At 37.8% G+C, this 14,935-nt stretch overlaps 1 protein-coding gene across 1 annotated transcript in view; it reads right to left on the bottom strand.

Annotated features, from left to right (window-relative positions):
- LOC139739223 (rho GTPase-activating protein 5-like) overlaps positions 1–14,935 on the bottom strand; it is a 112,285-nt gene that overhangs the window by 65,355 nt on the left and 31,995 nt on the right. Inside the window, exon 19 of the mRNA XM_071649841.1 lies at positions 13,231–13,347. Within this exon, the coding sequence (XP_071505942.1) occupies positions 13,231–13,347 (117 nt within the window). The remainder of the gene's footprint in view (positions 1–13,230; positions 13,348–14,935) is intronic.

Here is a 14,935-nt window from a genome sequence, read left to right as displayed (position 1 = left end):
GAATGAAAATAAATGATGCAATGCCAATTTTGGAAGACATAATATCATTTTGTAAGATTATGCTGACTTACAAAACATTAAAACTTTGAAGATGAAAACATGATGAAAGCACGCTATCAAAGGCATTTTCTCATCTTATGGGTCACTCTCTGTTATACTGGGTATAACACTGCACTCTGGTATAACACAGTGTACTAGAAACACCACCTGTGACTGTCTTATAGCAACACCATGCTATGGTATAATCAAGTGTATTACACCACAATACTGCACACACAAAACACAATGTGAAAATATGTACCATGTAAAGATGCATTTATGACTATATCATCTGCATAGCTTCCTTAGCTTTTTTTTTTTTTTTGCTCTAAAGTTTAAAAGAATAATATTGATAATATAATACTGCTAAACCGTAAGATTTTGCATTATGGTCTCATACAAAAACAAAAAAAAAAAGAAGAAAGATAGAAAGAAAGAATCAAAGCACACACACACTGGAAAGAGAAAAAAATATGATTTTCATTTTTAGTGCAAGGAATGTGCATTTGCACGGATGAATGGGCAAAAACACTGTGAAATATCCCGGTGTATGGCTGTTGTGGTTGCAGTACAGCATTATGGGTCTATGAATATAATGACCCAAACGAAGCAAGAACAGACATTTTCAGAGCAGCGGTAGAATAGACAAGAGCAACGAAAGTTTGCAGATGAGACTTGTTACACTCACAAGAAGACCATGTTGAAAAGAGACGTATCAATATTATGGACAAGCACAGTATACAATGTATGTGTATGCCAGTGATTGCACATACATTTGTATACAAGTACACAGTCAGTGGAACAGGATGATGTCAATCTTTACGCAGTTGGGCCTTGAGCTAAGGCTAGTCAGCCTTTCTGATGGCCATTACATATGACTTGAAGAATAATACGCTGCCCTGTACAGGGGTAAATATTAATACACACTCCTCATATAGTTAGTATCACTCAACAGGGTTTCCTATGCACTCAGATGGAGAGGAGGAGCAAAAACTAATCTGAGACATAGAACAAAAATACCATGGAGTATATGAGATACCAGTACTGTCTTCACAAACATAAATTGCTTGGAATAAAGGTTTTATCTAAACAGTGCAAGAGCAACTAGTGTCAAAGTTCAAGCCAATGCAAGAACTACCACATACATGCACACTGTACACGCATCAAATCGTATGATGACTACACAAATGTGACTGTGATATGGACCTGTCACAAATCAGCCTCTTCTTATCCACAAAACCTCAGCAGCCCAGTCTACATCAAATTTGATTCTAATCTATTGTGATCATATCTCATTCAAATCAGATCTAATCAACTCCCATTCGAAAGCAAATCTATCATGTTCTTGTTTTACTATCACTGCTTACAGCAGCTCATTTGGCATTGAATGGCAATAATCACTGTCAACTCTACACTTAGCCTAACATCTGACAAGAATATTTACTATGACCATATATCCTTTTTCAAAACATTTCTCTTCATGGTCAAACATTGGACTAAAGGAGGGAAAAATGTATATGTAAATGGGGGAAAAAAACTGGGAAACAAATATCATGACAAAAACATGAGTTTCATGACTACATTCACATTCCAAAACCTTGTGAAATCAAACGATGTTTTTGACCAAAAAAATGAAAATAAAAAATGGCGCCCATGCTGTCTGACATCAGATGCACATAATTATGATCCCTGAAAGATATGATGGTGGTTTCCATAGTTGCTGATGCGAGATGAGCTTAAAGCTCATAGTGATGCGGTCCATCACCACTGCGTTGCCATGGGAAACAAACAACACGGGAGTAACACACCAAATTTCATGACAAAACACCACAATAAAACATGAGCAAGGAGCATGGTACCTACAATATTCATTCATAGCAAACACAAACCCTGGCACTAAAATGAAATAAAATGAAACAGAAAATCAAAAAAAAAAAAAAAGCTCTTACACCATAGTCCAGTCAAAAGTAAAAAAAGATATCATGCAAAATCAAATCAATGCAAAACCAGCATGACAACCCGAAAGGTAGAAATAATACCTACTGCGCCACCGCCAACCTAGGACACAGAGAAGCGAGGAAAAATTCTTCACAGTAGAAACGAAAGAGCCCCGCCAAAAACATTCAGATACAAATTACTTGACGTATAACAAAGTAGCGATGCAGCAAATTAAGCATACTCAGCGAAAAGAGACATGAATGAAAAATTGTTGCAGACATGGAGACCAATACAGCAATATTTTTGAAGGAATTCATGGAGAGTCACCATTTTGTTTAAAAGAAAAGAGAGCAAAGCATAAAATCAACACCTTTTGATGACTTTACACAGATTTTGAATAGCAGGCAAGCCATATTTTGTTTTAAAAGAGATCAAGCGTAAAATCAACGTCTTCCGACTGCCTGACATAGATGCTGAATACACAGTAGCAGACAAGCCCAGTACACTCACCGAATCTGATAAACACGTATTCTTGAAAGTACACAGTCTTCCAACATCTTCTTTTGAACAATACAAAACCATTTTTTCTTTCACTCAAGTATCTTTCTATGTAGTACTTAGATTCAGTGTTCTATTTTTCCTACTATCATCTTGATATTGCTCTATAAATAAACTTTGTGTAACCGCTCACAAATCTCAGGCAAGATGAGCTACGGACACCTCTCTAAGTCTCCAAATGGAGAAAGGAAGTAATTCAAAAAGAAAAATGTACATTTCTCCATCCCAAATCAACCAACGATTTCAGAATAATTGTACATACTAATTCTCCCATGATCATTATTATCAAGGGGTCTTGATATTCATTATTCCAGAGAAAGAAAAATGAGAGAGAGAGAACAAAAAAAATAGCAAATGCACGCCAAAGAACAAATTCTCAGAACCACCACAGCCAGACACACAGAAACTTCATCATACACAGCATGAAGCCTTTATAGGCTGCTTTACAAAGTGCACCACAATTTGAACAAGTATTTGGCATCTTACTCTACACAGTAGAATGGAATCACTTCTTTATAAGATAGTGCAATTAAACAGGGTGACAGGAATATCAAGAAAAGATTTCTGGGTATACAAAAAACAATTAATTATATCTACATTAACAAGATATCAGAAAAGAGCAAATAAAAAAAGTAAAGGGTGTAACAAACAGCTTAATAAAAATCTGGAGCTTTAAGATGCGATGCACAGCAAGCAAGAAACGTCGTCTTTTACTAATCTACTTTAATATAATTAGGGCAAAGAAAAAATTGAATAATTAGAGCAACACCAAAAATACTTCTTAAATATTTGTTTTAATATTCATGGATGTTCTTCTCCATGTTAGGATCTCATTGGTGACAAAGAAACAGACAACAATGCGGAAACGGGAAAATCTGCTTTTATTTTTTCATCCTGCGACGTTAGGGTCAAGTTTGTGCGTGGTGCCAAAGAGAAAGTCACGGGGTGCAACGTCAAACCACATTTATCGTCATGGTAACAATGACAAAACAAAAAAAAATGAGAAATGCCTCATCAAACAGGGAGAGAACAAATCAGAAAGTCAAGGGTACAGAACAGCAGACAAGAAAAACAGCAGATCTCATTACATTTCTCGTCAAAAACAGTGAAAAAATAAACGAAACAAAACAAATGCTTGCTAGCTACTTGACAGAGAAGCGTTAAGAGGACTGATCAGGAATGTTTGAATTCACAATACATCAACGTATGAGGGAGAAACTTAAATCTTCATGTCGGATTCGATTTCTTTCCTTCGCAATAGTGGTCAGCTTTCTAAGTATGTGCTAACTATCATTCATCTCATTTTCAATTATTCTATGAAGTTGTCATGGAGCCTTGGCATTACACCTTGGTTTTAGTTTAATCTTGTAAGGGGGATGAATTCTTCACTTGTTTGAGTTGCCATCTATGTACAACTTCGATGCGAGATTCTCACATTTGTGATGGTAACATCACAAAGAATAAAAAAAAAAAACAATATGTGAAACAGTAATGAACAAAGTGTGATGGTCCTAAAATCCCAGAACCTCTCAATTTCTGTTTTGCATTACTCCAGGCCACGGCAACGAATCAATGAAATGAATGAATCATGAACATCCTAAAAAGTAAATAGCTCCTCTAGCATGAAAGACTCATTTGCTTCAATACTTTTTTTCTTTTGTTTTTGTTACGAAACAAATTTCACTTTCTGATGGACCCTTTGAGTTCTAAAAGACTTCTACACTCCAAACGAGCAGTATTGTAGAATTGTCAATGTCATTTGTCAGACGTATTTACACTTCGAAACGCTTTTGCATTCCACATTTTGCATCCAATTTCATCTCTTTAACTTTCACACAAACAGGGCATGTCAGACTGTCTTGGTCCAGGCTATTAAAGGCATTACCATTTGCAGATGAAACAAAACCCAGCTTTAGTGCTAAAAAAAAGTTCTGAAATGTGAGTTAAGGATAGAAACAACTAGTGTAAAAAAGTTAATCGGTATAATCAATGTGAGGTATTGTTAAATATAAAAAATGTGAAAAATAGTTATAACAAAACTGTTTCAAGACTAAACCGTCTACAGTTATGTTTCAGTGAGAAAAATAGTGGGAAAAATAGTGACATCTACTTATGCAGTTAGGGGTTATTGCAAATTATTTATATGGTCGGATGTTTTGTGATACAAATGGCCTACACATATGCCTCAAATGTGATAACTGGAAAAATTGTTTTAATCACTGCTCCCAACGGTAAACAGTTACCTTTAATGTGATCATTCATTTGCTTTTATTAACCCTCTTTACTGATGATATTTGACCCCAGATGATTTCAAGACTGTAGTCTCGATGGACTCTTGTTTGGGCCTTCCCAGCTAACGGTAAGCAATAGCAAAGTAGAGGCACGGCAAAAAGCGAGCTGCAAAAAAACAACAGAATTCACACGACCACTGACGTCATACGGAAGAAAGAAAAAATGCAAACAAAATGAGTGGGAGAAGAGGGGCGGGGGCAGGTACGGAGGGAGGGCATAAAACAGTGCATTGACCTCTAGCAACCTTAACTTCTTCGCAGAGGAATAGAAAACAAAAACAAAACCAACAGCACTGCAAGGAAAATCTCTCTTTTTTTGTGGCGTTTTCCGACCAACATCACAAGAACACAGCACTGCTATTAGGCACAGGAAAACGAGCTGTCAAGATACGAAGGCGAAGGTGAGGCGACGCCCATCAAACGTGATTTTGTGCTTCGTTTCTTTTAACGATTTGCGGCCGTGCTGTTGTTACAGAGAAAAGAGAGGAAGGGCGCCCACAGGAGGGAGAAAAAGACCAACCTTGCGACCCCTGCTGCCGTTTACTGGAGCTCCGGATGGGCGGCCGCGGCTTGACCTTTGGCTTTGGTGGACTACGGGCATTCAAAACGGGGGCTGGCTCGAACAATGTGTTTTTTTTTTTTTTTTCCCCAGAGGAGGGAGGGAACGAGAAACAATGGGAAAGAGGGAAGAGGAGGGGGGAAAGAAGAATCCATGGAAGACAAAAGAAGAGATGGTAAGACAACCTTGGCATTGGATCAGAGTTAAAAGGCACTGGTGATTATCCCGCTCATACAATCATTCGGTCAGAGATGGGATTATTCATTAAGTCACCACACTTGGCACAATTTACACCTCAAATGACGTAGCGAACAGAATCCCTTTTGAAAATGTGACGAGATAGAATGAAATGGCAAAACCCCCATGTTATTGTATACCATGACATCCCCATGAAGACTGGGCGGTTGAAACACGGATGAAAAATGAGAAATTCCCGCTAGCCCCGCAGTGCTTAGATTTGGACCCTACATGATGAGGGAGACCAGCTTTCGCAAAACTGGGCAAATCATCTCATGTCGGGTGGAAAGGTCTATGTTTTAGGGCCTCCACTGAGAGCCAGAGAGGTGTGGCTTGGGGTTGCTAGGGCAGCATAAAATTCTTACAATAAAAAAAAGCAAACAAACAAATAATATAATGGGTGATTGAGTCACCTGCTGGAGTTAACATATCTCTCACAGTAGTAAAGTTTTATATTTTTCCCCCTGACTTCGTAGAGATTTACTACATTTTATCTATCCACTCAGTATTTCAGGAATATTCAATAGATATTCAAAAATATTCAGAGTTGCCAATTTGATGAGGATAAGATGGTAACTTCTGCTGCATGATTCTCAGTTCAACTGAATAGAATTCACTTGAATAGAATGAAACTGAATTGAACTGAAAGATATTCAGTTGCGAATTTGATGAGGAAAAGATGGTAACTTCTGCAGTATGATTATCAATCCAATTGAATAGAATTCATTTGAACAGAATAGAACTGAATTGAGCTAAATTGAATTGGATAAAAATATATTCAGTTGCCAATTTGATGAGAAGTTGGTAACTTTTGCATCATGATTATCAATTCAACTGAATAGAATTCAATTGAACAGAATTCACTTGAATAAAATAGAACAGAACTGAATTGAATTGAATTGAATTGACTTGAAATGAATTGAACAGAACTGAACTAAAATATATTCAGTTGGCAGTTTATCGAGGAAAAGATGATAACTTCTGCAGCGTAACTGTCTCAGGCTTGCTGAGTTAATTTTCCCTGGAACCCACTGAAATGTCTTTTTCTTCCTGTTTTCATTCATGTTGAGGTAAAGATAATAACAGACTCTCTCAATGCTGCAGAAAAAAAAATATGAATGCACAGAGAAAAAAAAATGGATAATAATGTATCCATGGAGACAAGAAAAATACTATTTCTTAAAATACAAATTCTGCGGCAGAAATTTATGAAAAACATAATAAACTATAAAAGATGATATCAACAGTGAAGAAACAACCCTTTTGTCTTCGCACAGAATGAAATAAAAAACAAAACTGAGAAACAAAACAGAACATATCAATTCAATAAATTAATGATGATATGACTGTTTATACCAATCCAGTGATCAAGGCATAAACTTGGTCAAGCACAGGATTTAGTTTTCAGTGTGAAAGCATCCAAACATTTGCTCACTACACAAATAGTCTTAACGTTAACACTTTCACACCATCACAGCAAGTTGGCATAGCCAGGCAACAAAAGTGTACGTACATCAGGCAAACTTCAAACACATGAAGTGTTGCCTCACACGCTTACACATTGTACACTCAAGAAAACAAACACAACCACATTCAGGTTAGAAGAGTAATGAAGATCTCTCAGAAAATTAGCCAAAAAACAAACAAAAACAAATTGCCATGACTCCTACTCAACACACCAGCCAATATCTCAATTCAAATGCAGCAGCTGATATCGACTGAATATGGCATGAAAGTCACACTTCAACTTGTGTTTTATGACACAAATATTAAGCTGACAATGGTTCGCTCTGAGAGCCATATTTTCAAATCAAGTACGGTTTTCCTGTGCTTCTTACATTATCAAATTTTGGATGCTACATGTCTGTTGCGACTGTACATATTTGCGTTCTTTTTGGCCACCAAACAAAGAGAGGAAAGAATATTAAAGGCCATCCCACCCATTACCTTCCAGCCATCTTAAGATAGATGACAATCAATAAAACTAGTTATGAAAACAATGTACAATGACATGGCAAATAATATCTGATGATGATGATGTTGATGATGATGATATACATATACAATAGGTATGATCTCATACATACATTTTTGTACAGTATGTACTTTGTACAGTAGTTTTATGAGAAATGGCATGTTAAATAATTTCATCAGTAACATGTGAATGGATAGCTCTCTACGTTGTACTTGCCAAGTCTGTCTTTTTAGATGGATCCAACATATTGTAAAGGCGACAATCTTTGTGTGAGTAATTTTTCGTGCTCGCCAAGGTATGGTAAGACGAATTTTGCAAAAATGTTCACTTGTCTTTGTCTTTGAGACTATAGATTACACTCTCATTTCAAGCCTTGCATACCAAACCTATCAAGCTTCAGTTAGTCTCCATCAGTTGTTGCTAGGGAGGGCAAGCTACCGACAAAATTTTCTCTTGTCTAGACAATCTTTTGTGAACAAAGCGCATATCAAAATTTGAACACGCAACACAAATGGTATGTTGGACGCATAATCATTGGATACCATTCCACAACCACACTGAAAATATGCAGCACTCCACAAAACTAATGCAAAAAAATACAATCACCGACAAACAAAGATGGATCAGGCACCTTAAGATTTGATGTATGATTACATATTGATGAAATTAAAGGGATGGTTTAGCTTTGGCTGAGATGGGGCTTCAGGTTTTCAACCTTTTTTGTGAGATACATGTAGTGAGAAACCCCAGACGTAATATGAAGGAGCATAAGATTTTAAGAGGAATGCAAACTTTATTTGATGAAAATTGGTTTTGAAATGGCCGAGATATCCAAAAACAAAGAGGTCCCAATAAAAGGTGGGACCCACCTTTTATAGGATCACTTTGTTTTATTCTTTTGGTATATACATGTATCTCAGCCATTTCAAAACCAATTTTCATCAAATACATATTGCCTTCCTCGTAGAATTGTATGCTCTGTAGTATTATTCATATTGTGGTTTCTGATTATCTCACAAAAATGTGAAATCTGGACCCCCCATCTCAACCAAAGGTATACCATCCCTTTTATCCATCTGTCGTCAAACTGAATGTAAAGTCACAAAAGTTTGTATAGTGCAGCAATGTATATGGCATGCCAATGAACATTATATATTCATATATGTACATGTAAATATACAATTGTACATAATACGAATATGCATATATCCATCAAATGTTCAACCATGGTAGCATACAGCGACCACGTGTCATTCAGAGCACATTCAATAATATATGCACTGTACAGCAAATATTTATAACACAAGGGAAATTGGGAAATGCACGAATTCAAGATTAGTTTTCTCATCTTAGAAGTGCTGTGCGATATAAAGATATGTTACTGGGTAATTTCCATTAAACTCAAACACAACTTAATTCTTAATATATAAAAGCTACATGTATGTTAGAACATGCCTTACAGGTGCAGAAAAAGGATAAACACAGCAAAAAAAATATAAAGAATCCATCATTAGTTTACCAATAAACATAGTCCATCAAGTACAAAAGAAAATCAGTTGGAACTTGTAACTGCTACAAAGTTCCCATTTTATGGCAGATAAGACTTTCTCAAAAATTGTTGCTGAGCAGTTTGGCAGGAGGGATTTGATAGAGACATATCTTATGGGGTAATTAGGAGCTTTTGTTAATGCATTTTATTAAAAATCCCCCCCCCCCCCAACACACACATACACACACTCAACAAATTTCATCTGTCATTACTCTGGTTTGCCCAGACCCGCTGACAGCTGTTGCTTTATTTACAAAGTGCCAAAGTCACGGCCAACCTGTAATTTTTCCATGATACACTTTGTACCCCTGTTATGTAATGAGTGTCTTAAACTGAAGTTTAAATATGTGAATCGAATGATATGAATATTGATATGAATTTTTTCGCACGCCTCAGTAAAGCCAAACATTGTATGCTATCAGATAAACAGCAATGCCTTGTACTATTGAAAAGAAAGATTGATCACCAAGTTTTCATGACCCTTTTTGTATACACGTAAACATCATAATCTGTTTCATCATAATCCTAAAGATGTTGGGAAGGGAGGTGGGGGGGGGGGAATGACGTAGTGGGTTAAGGGGGGAGAATATCCCCCCCCCCCATATGAGTTAACCATACAGCAAAAACTTAATACCATTAATGATACAGCATGCCACATTAGAAAAGAAGACAGAGTAAGTGTGGATAAGTAACCCTTTCTATTCCAAAGACTTTAGATGGTATGTACAACATCATCAGATTGTCAATGTCAATCAGTACGCAAAGCACACAAAGGGTTATATAAGGAGCCATCTAGCAGTGTCTGCCATCATGGATGAGAAGGTATATATCAAAAGGTGGTAACAGAGGTTTACAAATACTCATCATTTGGAAGAGGGAAAGAAGGCATGCAAACAAATGATGCGACAGAAATCAAGCATGAAATGAGGTAAAAAAAGTAGCAATTTGATTTCAAGAAATATAAGAGAAATAATGACGGTTCTTTTTCATAGACTGAAGATAAAATGAGGATACATATGAATGTAAGATACAGAGATATTAAGGAGGAAAATAAAACATTAAGTAAAGGAAGATAAGGTTGGTGATGGACAGTAAGGTTACAAGAGTTACTCATCAAAAAGTTTAAGAGCTCAGCTGGAGGGAGAACTAATAACCCATTGAAGATTGGTTCCAAACAAATCGGGCAGGCGTCTATGGGGGAAATGTGTTACAGCCAAATCAGGCGGCTCTCAACGGGTTAATCAGGTTAGGAGTGAGAGGGATGGGGAGGGGGGCAGCTCAGCCCCCCTGGAGGGATTGTGCCATTATTGTTCACGAGAGGAGGCATCATGCAGAGAAACCAACCTTCGCCTGGGCGGAACGTCGACGCACTCGGTCGCACTGGCTCCGAACCGCGCCTCTCCACCTGAGCGTAGACTGCTGCAAAGTTTGAAAGCGTTCGGTCGTTGACGACGTCATTTTATTGGTTACCATTTTGCGGGAGTTTGAAAAGCAGATGATGCAGTGGGGAGGGGGTGGGGAAAAAAGAGAGGATTCGCAAAGAGAAATGAGAGACGATGATGATCTGTGTTAGGCATGGAAGCATTAATAATGCGAGACAGGATGTCATGTGGAAGTCATGATGAATGGGGATGTCGGCAAGATTAGAATGCAGCGTAGGATGAAGCACTTCTATTTTTTTTTTCTCTCTTTCCAATGCATCTATTCAAATTTCCTCTCATAAGCAATGTCACAGTAGGATTCATCGCACACATCCTACCATCATCTAACACTCAACACATCAACTCAGTTTAATACACATCATCCCTTAGACTGAACAGATGTCTTTGGTTTACTTATAGCTTTTATAAATCATGACAAATTTTCCAAGAGATGGCGAAACTATTTCATAAAAATATGAGACATGTACTACAGATGTAGAATAGAGTGTAGAATCTTACATGACAATACATTCACTATTTCTGCCCTCACTTTGTATTGTACACACACAGACACATGCAAACGCAGCTACAGCGGTCTTCAAATATGGGCCTGTCTGTGACGACTACACAGAGATACATTCATTTATGTGTCATGCAAGGATACCAGTATAATACAGCACACCTGTTAACCGTGAAATTCATTCACTCAGAATACACAGGGAAAAATATTGCCAAAGAATGTATACACATGTACTTCCCCAATCTCAACACATCATTACAGTGTTCTTTAACAAAAAGAAGAAGAAGAAGAAGAAGAAGAAGAAGAAGAAGAAGAAGAAGAAAAAGAACAGAAAATACAAGGTTGAACACTGTTTCTCCCTTCCTGAAAAGAAAAGGAGGAATATTCCTATTAGATAGGAAAACTTTGCAGGTGCAATATACAGGAGGGAAACAGTTAAGGACAGGGATCCATAATCACATCTGAACCAACTTATCTGTGGGATCCTACTGGGGGAAATATGTGCACTGTAAACAGTATAAGGAAATGATTACTCCCCTTAAATACTCATGCAATGGTCACACATCCCATAAATATGTCCACACCGACGAATAAATACATGCAGAGGTGTTTTGCCACAGTGACAACTACAGTTGTATCTTTGGCTGCTGAAATTGATCTGAAGTAATCGCACCTCTCTGCATACGATTGCTACGATGTTTCTTTTTCCTCGTTTGTGCGCGATACTGATCAATTTGCGCAACGAGTCAAACGTGATGTGCAAATCAAGAGCCTACCCTTCGAGACTCTGAGAATGCACAGACCTAGTCAAATATTAGTCAACCACGCCAGAGTAATACATAATCAACCATCATGCCACATTCCACACGAGTCCCAAAACATCTTCCCAGCATGCCTTTTTGTGAAGCAAAAAGTGCTTTATCACACCATTTCCAAAATCCACGACCGTTAAGTATGCACAGAAGCAAGACTATAAGTCGGAGTGAAGTTGCCGCAAGATCAATCCTCTCTACTCCGTCTCAGAAGACTACGTTCAAATTATTTTTAAATTTCGCAAGCTATCGAGGCCTCCAGTAAATGCCAGTTTGTGTGAATTAAACAAGATCATTGACAACAAAATGTTTGCAAGTGTTCATTTCCATGTTAGTATCATACAGAGCAAACTTTGTGAAAATTGCCACATCACAAAAATTATCCTCAATTACAGATGATGATTAGATGTGAAAAAGAATTTATGGTTCCAATATATCTCAGCATTTGTCATATATGCATTAAAATATGTGGAATGGTATACAGGATAAATTACCCAGCATTATAGAGATTTAACAAAGGGGGGAACATTTACAACACCCAACCACACAATCATTCATTCACGATTTACATGTATATAATGAGAAGACATAAAGATATGAGTACATGGTTATTTTTTTAATATTTGCATATATGCATGAGCGTGAGGGTTGTGTGCATAGTTGATCAGACAGGATTGTGTACAAATATGTAAATGATGCCACCACTTTGTATAGTGCAACATGCAGAACACACACAATGCACACAAACCATGCAAGTAGTACACAATTTTACTCTCCCATGGGGAGCAAGTGGCAAAACTCCTCTTGGGGTGTCCTATGAGATATATACAAAATGTTTGTATAATGTTTACATGAAGACATAAAGACATAGAATCATGGAGGACAAACAAAACAATACAAACAACCCAGGAAAAGTGTGCACAGCACTGATCTCTACAGGAAATACCTGGATATCTCATGCGCTCATTGCTTTGAAGCCACTGCACCGCCATTTTACCAGGCACAACCACCATAGTATACACTTGTGTATGGAGCTCATGACATCATGTGATCATGGCAACAGTCTGCTGGAAAATGTGTGCAAGTCCCCATAGAGTGTGCCTGGTGAGATGGCGGCTTCACTTATTTGTACAGCATGAATGGGCCAACGAGATATCTAGTATGTCCTACCGAGATCGGTGGTGCACAGCCAGAGAGAAGAAGAGCGCCACCGTGTGACAGAAAGCGGACAGGCGAGACCACAGGATGACAACCACAATGGTACTTAGATGCACACATACGAGAGTGACAGGAATGAGAGATGACAACATCGACAAGACACGTAACGCTACCTTCGGAACCGGAGTTAAGAGGGGTGGGTGGTAAGGCCGAGTTTGGTTTCCGCCGCAACTCCGAGCCCCACCGCCGCGGCCTGCTCTCGTAGTGGGGTGTGTGGTATATTCTTGCTGCTTTGGTTTGAATTTCAGTTTCGAGGTTATGTGGTTCATGTTTTTTGATTGGGGAGGAAGGAGAAGGTGTTGAGGGAGAAAAGGGGTGATGGTGACATTTCGGGGAAAAAAAGGGGGAAGATGAGAGGAAGGTTTTGGGAGCGGGAAAATGGGGGAGAGAAAATACAGGAGAAAACGGGACGATAATAAGGTATCTGGCATACTGTCCAAAACTTTGTCAAACGCTTTTTCAACATTTTTCTTCATGTTTTCATTTTACTTTATGTCTTTTCATATCTGCAGCCTTCATAGACACATACGACTCGATTATGTGAGGAATCACACACTTAAAAAAAGAAAAAAAATTACATCACTCTACTTAAAACATCATGGTATGCATTTTTTAAAAATCATGATGATATTGATGCCACAGAATGAAGTTGGGCATTCTACATTCACAAATGTTGAGATTTCACAATGATGCAAATCTTTTTTGATAGCACTTTTGATTCTATATTCCTTTTTCCCCACAAAACCAGTGATGTCATTCACTCTACGTACGAAACAAAAGACAAAACCACATTAAATGTACACACACAAGTCTCGGCTGTCTCTATACTCTCATCAGATAAAATGTTAGTTTGTCAAACAGCTATAAAAATTGCAATTTAACCATGCTTGTTACAAAAAGGAGAAACAAACAAAACCAAAGGCAAAACTACAATGCTGTTGATGAGATGTCTCGTGCGAGATGTACGCATGTGATGCTTCAAGTAAATTCAAAACCAACAAAAAATTGTGAATATTCCATTGCAAATTACACAGCAACACTTTAAGGGTTTGCAAATTTATCACTCATTAGAATGGATGGTGAGCTGCAAAAGGCAATATCACGGCACACTCGATGTATTTGTTATGGATGATGGCGAAGAGCAACACATAAGGGCAGTGTCTTTTCGCTGAGTGGCCCATTATGGGCTTAGGGTATTGCAGTTTTGAAGAACAAAATACGTCCATGCAATGAACTGAGGAAACTGTCATACAATCATGTACAGTGACATAAATATTGACTTTTTATTCTTAACGGATGGGCTAACTTTGATAGACTGTATTTAAATCTACCCAAAATACTTCATTATTATCTTCAATTTAGAGCAATCCTCCATCCAAACAACAGGCGTTCTTCCCATGCTGAATGTAGTGACTTTAATACAACGTTCATGAAACAATGGTTTGCTTTAAAAGCTCACGGAACGTGCACGTAAATCATTTGAAGTTTGGGGGGTCGATAATTCCACTGTGAATGATTTTCCCCTGTGCAGTCATTTATTGCAGGGCTATTTCAAGACTGAAAGATCCGACGGCAAGAATGTAACTCACTCTTATTTCATTCCACGTTAAAAACGAGAAGGGAAGTTTGATGACAATATATGTCGAGGTGCATGGAAGACTTTTGAGGTAATGACATCACCACTGCCGAAAAATTAATATTCTTTATATCACTACTTCATGGAAACATGTCAAAGTTTAGCATTCTACAGCCTTCTTATTGAGAGTCTCATTTAATGACACCTCTACCACATTGTGTATCGGACTCTTTTCCTTAAAA

Source organism: Diadema antillarum, unplaced genomic scaffold, assembly GCF_040938485.1.
Source record: "Diadema antillarum isolate AM-2024a unplaced genomic scaffold, OU_Dant_1.0 seq00000791_RagTag, whole genome shotgun sequence".
Lineage (NCBI taxonomy): Eukaryota > Metazoa > Echinodermata > Echinoidea > Diadematoida > Diadematidae > Diadema > Diadema antillarum.
The sequence above is the reverse complement of the archived record's forward strand: the minus strand, read 5'-3'. Positions and strand labels throughout refer to the sequence as shown.